At 33.0% G+C, this 11,126-nt stretch overlaps 1 protein-coding gene and 1 pseudogene across 3 annotated transcripts in view; both read right to left on the reverse strand.

Annotated features, from left to right (window-relative positions):
• LOC134231236 (succinyl-CoA:3-ketoacid coenzyme A transferase 1, mitochondrial-like) overlaps positions 1 to 807 on the reverse strand; it is a 44,235-nt gene extending 43,428 nt beyond the window's left edge. For 2 of the 3 annotated variants that reach the window (XR_009984521.1, XM_062713177.1), the window contains exons 1-3: positions 743 to 801; positions 527 to 607; positions 310 to 411 (exon numbers count right to left, since the gene is read on the reverse strand). Coding sequence is in view for 1 of the 3 variants with exons in the window: in XM_062713177.1 (XP_062569161.1) it covers positions 310 to 411; positions 527 to 607; positions 743 to 784 (225 nt within the window). In the remaining 2 variants the exon portion in view is untranslated. Of the gene's footprint in view, positions 1 to 309; positions 412 to 526; positions 608 to 712 lie in introns of all 3 variants that reach the window. The other variant, XR_009984522.1, reaches the window with a different exon arrangement.
• Positions 1 to 6,725, reverse strand: part of LOC134231162 (succinyl-CoA:3-ketoacid coenzyme A transferase 1, mitochondrial-like) — a 65,076-nt pseudogene extending 58,351 nt beyond the window's left edge.
• Positions 6,726 to 11,126: the final 4,401 nt, after the last annotated feature.

Raw genomic sequence — 11,126 nt, forward strand, 5'->3', positions numbered from 1 at the left:
AATTACATTAATTTTTTTTTTAAATTTAATTACCTCCACACATAGAATAGTTTGTCAATTAATTTTGCAAATTGTATTCACATAAATCATTTATTCATAAATGAAGCATAAAACACTACTTAAAGGCAATATCTGTTATTAAAAATTATGTATATTTGATTCATTCAATATTTTTTTTCAATTCAGTAACTTACACACATGGAATAGTTTAACGTTTAATTTTATTAATAATTTGAATTTTGTTTAGGAAATTCACATACATGTAACTGTAAACTCAGTTATCATAAGTAGTAGCTAATTTGCACATACCACAAATTCACAGTTGGTGGCACCAACAATGCTGGCGACATCTTCGTTTTCTGCGATCTCCGTTAAAATTAGTCCCTTTTCTGAGTCCACGTCAAACACACACTGAAATATAAAGGATTATAATCAAACACACAACTTGAATGATGAAGATCTCTCACTTTTTACCACAGTAGCTCCGTTTACTGATTAAGATTGACTACATCAGTGATTGTCCTACCTTGTCAGTGATGGTCATATCCACACAGTTTTTACCCGTCAGGGGCAGATCACAGCTGTTGACTATCTTACTGTTTCCTTTCTGAAATATATCAAAATTTAATAAACTTAAACTGAACCATAAACAAGCTATAAACTTATTGATAAGGTTTTAAATAAGCAAACGTAAGTCAAAATATTATACAACCTTGTCCTAGTGTTCCATGGTAACAATAACTTTAGTTTTGTGACTGGACACCAGATCCATAGCTCCACCCATTCCCTTGACCAACCGACCCTGAAATAATTATGGAGCACAGATTGGTAAAACAAGAAATCTGTTCATTAAATAAGAAACACACAAATTACCCGCCAGAATTGAAATATGAAACCAAAAAATTGTTTTTCTTCACACGGAATACCTGAAATTTTTATTTATAAATTATGATCAAAGTAAAACTTAATTTCCTGATATATGTTACCGTTTTTTTTTTTACCTCTATCCTCTTTTTCTGTTTATGTTTTACCTCTATCCTCTTTTCGTAGCTGGGACCTTTGATGAATCTCTGTACGTACACATGTGGAACGTGGACATCCTCTGGTGGAATTTCTCCGACTTCCACGATCTCCTCCACTTCTGCAATCATAATCCGCCCAGCCTTAATAATAATAATAATAATAATACTTTATTTAAAGAAGGTAACCTGATTAGTGTAACCACTATTCTTCCCCAGGACCTTCTGACAATTTACAATATAAATATACATAATTATACACATACATACATATGGGGTCATCAGGGGCGGGGGAGGCCTTCTCAAATATTCCTTGCAGCACGATTTTGAAGTTTATGAACTCTGTCAAAATTTGACTTGGAAATATTTCCCCAAATTGTAAGGCAGTAATCAATGGTAGGCATGATGTATGCATTATAAAACAACTTGCGTGTTTGAAGGGGAAGACATTTTTAAATTTTATAGAGTGCAGAAATTTTACGTGACAGAGTTTTACAAACATGGTCGATATGTACATTGTATTGTAAAGAATTATCTAAATATACCCAAAGATTTTTTTTCATATGTTACACTGTCTAATTTCTGGTTCGAAACGTATAAAGGAAAATCATGGTCTAACTACTAGTATTTTGATCTCTTCTGATGTGTCCCTATTAACATGCTTTTAGTTTTTGAGACATTAAGTATCATTTGATTTTGAGTGCACCATTTTTCTATACAAGTAATATCCATTGATAATTAATATACTATAGATTGGGAATCTTTGTCGGGGAATGTACAGTGGCATCATCGGCAAACAAATCTTTGTTTGAATTTTTTATATAAAGTGGAAGATCATTAATGTACAGTAAAAACAAAAGCCTTACACATTTGGGGGTTAAAGTAACGACTTGTCTTTCTACAGAAAGAAAAAATAGCTTACTCAAATACTTTCCTCAGCCTTATAAACCAAGCTGTGCATCTTGACATACTGTCTAGTGTCTTGACCTACATATTTAAGGTACTGGAGTTGCCTTTGTAGACATACTGACCTAAAAGTGAGTTTTCCCACTTTATCTGTCTTCTGTGCTTTGATCTACTTACCTAAAGGTGAGGTTTCTCACTTTGTCAGCCTTGTGTTCCTTGATCTACTAAACTTGTGTGCTTTGATCTACTAACCTAAAGGTGAGGTTTCCAACTTTATCTGTCTTGTGTGCTTTGATCTACTGACCTAAAGGTGAGGATTCCCACTTTGTCTGCCTTGTGTTCCTTGATCTACTAACCTTGTGTGCTTTGATCTACTAACCTAAAGGTGAGGTTTTGCACTTTTTCTGCTTATGTGCCTTGATCTTCCTATGCAAAGGTGAGGTTTCCCACTTTATCTGCCTTGTGTGTGCTTTGATCTACTGACCTGAAGGTGAGGTTTCCCACTTTATCTGCCTTGTGTGCCTTGATCTACTAACCTAAAGGTGAGGTTTCCCACTTTGTCTGTCTTGTGTACCTTGATCTACTGAGCTAAAGGTGAGGTTTCCCATTTTGTCTGCCTTGTGTGACTTGATCTACAGACCTAAAGGTGAGGTTTTCTACTTTTTTGCCTTGTGTGCCATGATCTACTGACCTAAAGGTGAGGTTTCCTACTCTGTCTGCCTTGTGTGCTTTGATCTACTGACCTGAAGGTGAGGTTTCCTACTTTGTCTGTCTTGTTTGCCTTGATCTACTGACCTAAAGGTGATGTTTCCTACTCTCTCTGCCTTGTGTGTTTTGATCTACTGACCTGAAGGTGAGGTTTCCTACTTTGTCTGTCTTGTTTGCCTTGATCTACTGACCTAAAGATGAGGTTTCCCACTTTATCTGCCTTGTGTGCCTTGATCAGTGCAAAGTCACCAGTGATAGCTTCCTCCATTATGTACTTGAATACTTTGAATTCTCTTACCCGAAATAAACAAATAAATCATTGTTTTCAATCCAAACACAAGTATTGTAAGAGAAGTGGAAGTGTGCTTTTATATAATGATATCATTTGGATTTTTCTTATCCCCCTTCATCAATGATTCAGAGGTATATAGTTTTTTTGCCCTGTCCGTTTATCTACATGTTTGTTAGCAAAAAACTTAACATTGCCCAACTTTTGAGTGGGTGAGAATATGGAATTTATATTTCGCAAGTCAATTCCTTGTGACAAGACCTTTCTTCCGTTTCATCAAATTTGATTTCCTAACCTTGACCATGGAATTTGACCTGCTAAATTTTTTTTTTCTTTTTTTTTAAATTTATTTTCAATTCTTCATACAAACAAACAGTGAAATATATATAACAGGCAAATTACATTACAAACAATATAACAATATTACCTTCAAACAATTTATGCAAAATTTTTAAAAAGTTTGTAGTCATGTGATTTCAAATTTTTCAGAATGGAAGTATAGAAAAAAATTGAAAATTTTACGTGATTGAAGATGTTATAACTAATTTCATCTAAGGAATTTACTGTAAATGTATTATATTTGGCGTGTACGATATTTGGCGGAAATTCAATTTTCAACAAGTTAGCGTGGATTTGATTTAGCGCTGTCTGAATTTGCTGGTTATAAGAGTTAATATTCAAGACATTTAGCGATGTACTTGAATTATCGGACTCTGCTTTCCGCCAAAATCGCTAAATAGAATACACCGCTAAATGTAATACGTTTACAGTATTCGACAGTACATCTTATATTTGTAAATTCTACAGGCAACATAAGAGATGAGTGTGTTAAGTGATACAATTTTTCTATTGCGCTCAGAGCTAAATCTAATTATTACATGTTTCTATTTGATATCTATTTTCAGGTACAAACTTAATCTGTTCCATATTACAGCAATATTTCTACATTCAAAAATGAGATGTTTTGAAGTTTCATTCACGTGGCATAATTTGCAATGACCACTCGTTTCTTTTTTCCATTTACTGAGATAGAAGTTATTACAAAGAATATTGTTTAAAAGTTTATAGTTGAATTCTGTAAGTAGTTTATCGGGTATGTCATATAATTTACATTGATATATATTTTTCGATTCTGAGGGTTCAACGCTGAATTCTTTGCTTAAAACTATTTGATAACATGGTTTACAAAATTTTCTGTGTACAAGATTGTCATAGAAAAAGTTATATCTTTGATCTATGATATTAACATATCCTGTGTAGAAAAGAAAATAATTTTTGTATCTTATGTAAAGAAACTAACAATTTGAAAAATCATACTTTAGTAGCAAAGGTTTGAAAACAGAAGGAAGAATTTTAAATTCACACAACCAGTTTGACTTGTTTTTTTTTTTATACAATTAGAAAAATTAAAATTACCATCATCGTCAAATAAGTCTTTAACATGCAAAATCCCACTGCCTATCCAATTTTTAAAAAATAATGTATTTCCCCTATAAACAAAGTTACAATTGTTCCATATCGTCTGTCGAAGAACATTATCGGAAGACATTTTGTTAAAAAAAACAGGGCTTACATTCATTTAAGCAACATAACATTTGTTCATAAAATATAGGTAGTTTCTCTAATTTTTCCATATTTTCTATTTTTCTGTCAGAAAAATCTAACACATAGAGAACATCAAAATTTGATTTTTTACAATAGCCATCAAAAATGTTGTACAAAATACCTTTGCTTTTTAACAATCTAGGTACCCAAGCTGCTTTTAAAGCTTTTAATTTACATTCAATATCAACGATTGAGAGGCCACCTTTTGAAACTCTACCTATAAGCGTGTTTCTTTTAATTCGTTCATTTTTATCCCAAATGAAGTTATAAATTAGACGTTGTATTTTTTAAATGTAAACATTATCAGGAAGACTAAGTATTGAGGCAACGTATGTAAGTTTAGATATAGCAAGTGTCTTAACTATACATGATTTACCAAATAACTTTAGTTTTCTTCTTTTTTAAGATTCAAAAAGTTTTTCAATATCGTGATAAATTTTCATCCAGTTTTTAGTGTAACATTCTTCCTTATCATGCCCTTTGAATATTCCCAAACATCTTACTGCTTTATTCGTAATTTTTTTTACCGTAGAGTTCATCATATAAATTTTTTAGTTCCTATAGTAAAATGCATTCTGTCTTATGCATGTTTACTTTTGATCCTGCATGTTCACAGAATTCTTGTAATTTATCCAGAGTTCGCTTCATTGATATTTTATCCCAAAAACATTGATAAAATTCACTAGGAAGGCCATCTAGTCCAAGTGATTTTTCTTTTTTCATACTATCAACAGCTTCCTTGCACTCTTCATATGTTGGAAATTTTTCTAACAATATCTTATCTTCTTCACTAAATTTAGGGATATCGTCTATTTCAGATAAATATTTGTCTATTTTTTCGTTTGAAATTTCTTTACTCGTATATAGTTCTCTATAAAAAGTATACATTTCACCTAATATAATTGGTTTTACTGATTTTATTTCCTTCTCTTGTTTTTATTTCTTTAATTACGTTTGATGATTGATTGTGTTTTTCTAAATTTAAAAAAAAAATTGAATTTTTCTCCCCCTCCTCTATCCATCTAATTGCTAATACAAAAAAATCAAACTTTATCCTTGGCCCTAACATTTGAAGAGTTAACACTGTGCTTTAATGTTTCACATGTGTATGCCTTTTGTCAAAATCTTTCTTTGGATACCAAGAATTTTGACCTTTTGACATTGACCTAAAAGTTTGACCCACTTTTTAAAAACTTTAAACTTTTGAATAGTAAACTCTTGGAATTTTACTGATGTGGTCATTGTGCCAAGACCTTTCTTTGAAAACAAACATGTTTGATAGTTTGACCTTGACCTTGGAGACTTACTTGAGAAACTTCAACTCTCAATATTAGTTGTCATATAGGGGTATATTTGTTTTAAAAACACGTCTCTTTTGGGGTTGTATTCTCTTATCTTCGTTTAAATGTTAAGCTTTTGGTAAAATATTGGGTTTTTTTCATTCATTGAAAAAAGACATATATTTTATAAAATGTTCAAAATTTCTTTTGGAAGAAAATCTTCTGTTCAGAGTATATCATAGACTCTGTCACCCACACAAAACATGAGGCTTATGGGCCACAGGCAGTGTTTTATAAAGATAACATACAGAAAACACCAATGAACAGAAGGCAGGGGGACAGTACATAAAGAACTTTATTCGATAATAACCAATATTTGCCCCCCAAATCAAACTTTGATGGAGATATATTTAATTAAGTTCTCAAACAGGGGAGTATATGCTGACTTCAAAGCACTGAATATTTTCATAAGTAATGACGCCATATGTACGTAATGACGTCACAAACATGACGTAAATTTCAGTTTTTTATGAATTTTACAGAAAAATGTACATATTTCGTCGATATTTTGAGTAAAAGTCACCGAGCGCATGTGTGTTCAGGATAAATATTTTGATATAATGTGTAGAATGATAATATAAATGAAATATGTCAATATTGTTCCTGAACAAAAATGCGCTCTATAAATTTTAAAGCTAAAATTGTTGAAATTTTGTCCATTTTGTCCTCTTTCTGAAAAAGGATATAAAATCGGACCAGTTTGTGACGTCATAAAAACAAAAATTGTGATTAAACTGCTTTGACACTATGATATTTTCTGTTAATTTATATTTCTCATACAATTTATTGAATTCAGCACATTTCAGGAATTTTCAAAATTTGACTTTTGATGGGGCAATTGTATGCAACATACCGCATATAGTTCTTTCTGCAAGAAATTACTACAAAAATTTTACCAGCAACTCGAATCATCGGCATCCTATAGAGTTACATTTTATATAAATACCCTTTTTTAAATTTGGACATAATTTGTATCAAATTGATATTTTTTAGGTAAATGTACTAATATATTGATGTCGAAAAATGAGCTTAAAGGTCAATAAAACATGAAAAATGGGAGCAGAGCAAATACGGACCACTTAAACATCAGAGATGAGATCAGGTGCCATGTTAGAGTTGGCATTCCCTCTATAGGTAGTGTGTAGTCTGCATCCAAATCGTGAATAAAGAGAACCAGGAATTTTGTTCGGATTGGGGGATTTTCTCACAAGCAGGGGTTTTGGAGGTGCCTTTAGGCTTAAAGTAGGTATGCTCTTGTGGAGGGCAAGAAAAAAAACTTGTCTTCTTCTCTTGTGTTAATTTAAGTATTCAATCTATTTTACTTTTATCAAATTTTGACAGGTTTGAATCAAAATTATGACAGCTTTTTGTAGACCACAAACAAACTATAGCATAAACATGCATTTCTTACACATTTTTATTTCCCTCGCTAAAAAGCAGGAGGGTATATAGAAATTAGTATGTCCGTCTCTACGTCCGTCCGTCCGTCTGTCAGTTAAGCTTTGGGGTACCCATCTCTTATCCGCAACTCCTCTCATACAACTGAAGGAAATTTAATGAAATTTTTACAGGATATTACATATTGCCATTGTGACCTCCTATTTACTTTTTGATCTGACATATATTTTGGATTTTCCAGAGCAAAACACGGACATTGCCATTGTATTCATATCGGAGGCGGGAATATCATTTAGTGAGTTCATTGCTCACAGTACCTCTAATTTGTTCTCTGAAGTCTATCTTTTAGAAAATAAGCTGTCATAAATTCCTTGATTTTTAGCTTTTATCAATGACATAAAAAGGTATTAGAAATGAAATTGTAAGTAGATGAGTTTTTTTATACAGTAACGGCACTATATTGCCGTCAATCTATCAAATGAGTTCGTAAGAACCTCATTGCCTAACTAAATAATACTTTTCCTCAATCACTAATAGATTTATATTATATATTTGAATTCCCTACCTTGGGTTAAATCAAGAAGTGAATCAAAAATAAATGGAAGACTACGTTTCCTAATTATATAGACTAGTACTAGAGACAGGTCGGCTCTATTCGAGCGTGGCGCAGTGGTTAGAACGTCTGCTCTAGAGTCGCGAAGTAAGGAGTCAATCCTTACGTCGCGGGTTCGAATCCCACTGTGGGACGTGGAGACCGGTCCTTCGGATGAGACCGTATAAACCGAGGCCCCGTGTCGCAGTAGGTGCTGGCACGAAAAAGATCCCTCACTGCTCAAAGGCCCTGAGTGCCGAGCATAGGACATAGCCCTCCACCGGCAAGTGGTGGCGTCTCCATATGAGTGAGAATTTCTCGAGAGGGACGTTAAACAATATACAATCAATCAATCAATCTATTCGGGCCACTATTCAGGATAAAAATAAGATAGGCAGACGATCAAAGCAGCTTCGGCTCGGGCCACTGAATTAATTGTCTACTTATCTTTCCTAACACTTAGAACCCTTTATTAATCCTTATACTTACAATCCCGCTTCTATGCTCTCCGATCACTATAACAAGAAAGACAGAGATTCACAACATCCTGAGTTTTTATACACATAAGGTGTTCTATTTGTAAGGGGTGTCAGGTCATTCCATTCTACCAGGAAAATATGGTCATCAAAACGTTTGATTCAATGCAATAATAGCATTACAATACTTAATATAGCACCTGGAACTTTTCCATTTTACTTTTCAACATGCACTCCATTAAAGGCTCACAGAACTAATAAATTAATGAAGAAATGTATGACGAATAAAATGCTTATATTATGTGAATCAGTTTCTTTTAAGGTTTTGATAAATTAATAATAACCTTAGAACGATTGAAAGCTGTGAAGCATTTTATCAGGTAAATAATGGACCTATGACACAACACTGACCTATTAGACAATTTGGACCTGCTACTGTGACATTTATTTTTACCTGAAAAAGTTTGATTCCATATTTCTCCTCATTTCAGACCTAGGCAATATGATTCATTGAATTTAAGTTAGCTATACATGGAGATACATTCCGATATCAATATGACTATGTTATGACTATATGTTATGCTTTTATGGAGATGAGAATTTTTTTGTTCATATGTTCTCAAATTTTCTGTATAATTTCATGACTTATATGTTGCTAAAAACATGTCATACTAAACTATGATTTACTCAAAATTTGAATTTCTGAACGTGTTTTAATTCTAACTTTATGTGAATACTTCGGGAAAGTCTATTTTATAGTGCATTTATGAAAAAATATAAAAACTGTAATCTAGAAATTTTAGAGTAGAAAGGATGTGGATATTTCTAAACATTCTTAAAATCTGCAGGTATAGGCTTATTTTTTTTGGGGGGGGGGGGGGTTAAAGATAAGTGTTTTTCTGATAGTTACTACATTGATTTTCATAATTAATTTTTTACATACCATATACATGTATATAAATTATTTATTTCAATGTTTACCAGTAAGACAGCCCTACAACATATATCAAAGTCAGTGTTTGTGAGACTGTGTCGTAAATTGGGGATCTCACAACTGGTGGCCATGCAGTGAGATATAATGGACCTCAAGGATATGATGAATAATCAAATGATAAGTGATGAGTAAAGTGGGGACCTCACAAGAGGTGGCCATGAGGAGAGATGTGATGAATCTGTGATATGGTGAGGAATCAACTGAAAACAAGTCATGAGGAAAGTGTAATGGTAGGTTGAAGTGAAAGAGAAGGATTCAGCTTGAAAGGGTCAAATTTAGACTTAATGGGCTGGCCAAACGATCACCGTGTGATCTGGGAAGTATCTGAGTCTCAGTTTTATAATATACACAGACAAATATTGATCCTCTGTGACTATTTTGATAGTCCACCAGGACTCACTTTGTAATGTTTTCTGTCACCAAGCATGGAGAGAGAAATCCAGAGAGCTTTTGTTAGAATGTATACATGTAACAGGCATTATATATCTATTTCTATATTCAGAGAGATCATGTGTTCTGCATCATTAATAAAGTCATCTGAACATGGACCCTTTGCCAGTGGAACAATAGGAACATAAGAATATATCTTTCTCTCTGGCAGAGCAAAAACTTGTGTATGCAATGAACCACTGTGAGTTCTTAACATACGACCTACTAAAACTGTTCTAAACAGAAACAGTCAACAATGGAGTAGGTGATGATAAATTACTGTGTTCCAATCACATGAAGACAGCAGGTTTCTGGGTGATTAAAAAAAAGATGCAATACCTCACTGGTGTCTACAAAATCTCCTGTGATGTTTCTGGGTCTGTTTTAAATCTATCCTTAAATGGGTGTATGAGAGGGTTTGTCCTAACTTTTCCATTCCAGATAACAACATATTTAATTTGTGGTGACAAACAACATCAATTATTTACTAGACTGTATGGATTCTATGAGAAAGGTTTAGCATTCCTGCTACACAGTCCCTCCATTAGAACTTATATTATTAATGCCCTGTCGTTTAGTACATACACAGACACAAAGTTCTTAATTGCCTTTATGGACCCAAAGCTTTTTTATCTTTTTTTAAAGAAACCAACTTGAGATTTATTTTTATCAATTTTAAGGCTTTATCATCTTTTTAAATTTTAGGGTTTTTTTAAAGTTTGCAAAGACTAATTGAAAAAAAAAATTCCAAGAATGGGGGTGTATACGTTTTCAAAAGGCTGGTTTGTTTAATTTATCTGGTCACCCATAATAAAGTATGTGTTTTTGTTAACTTCAGATATTACTCTTTATAGTTTTTTTTAAAATGGCATATAAACAGTTTAGATTTTTAGAATTTTAAAAAAATATTTTGATTTTTTTTCTGAAAGACGTGGACAGATCCAACATCACTTTGTTAATGTTTTTCAAACGAGATTTCAAATATCCTCTTGGCAAATGAATGAATACAAGAACATGCTCTATATGTACAAACAATTTCTAAAACGGGGTAAAAAAAATTGACAAACAAGTTGATGAAACAAGAATATCAGCAGTCTCGTTTTAAGTCATCAATTCGTTAATTCTATGATCGATACAAAGACCTTGTCAGCAAATACAATTTAACATGTCAAATGCTGACTGACCTTTTTCATACTAATCGTTAGTCCATTATTCATACACTTAAATGACATCGGATTTTGCTGTTATTTTCCATTCATGACAAGGGACACACGGCGGGTGTGACCGGTAAGCAGGGGATGCACACACTTCCATGGCACCTGATCCTATCTCGGATGTTTTGGAGGTCCTTGTTAGCTTTGCTCCTGTTT

Source organism: Saccostrea cucullata, unplaced genomic scaffold (genome assembly GCF_032062105.1).
Source record: "Saccostrea cucullata isolate Sc308-1 unplaced genomic scaffold, CSIRO_AGI_Scuc_v1 ctg3825, whole genome shotgun sequence".
Lineage (NCBI taxonomy): Eukaryota > Metazoa > Mollusca > Bivalvia > Ostreida > Ostreidae > Saccostrea > Saccostrea cuccullata.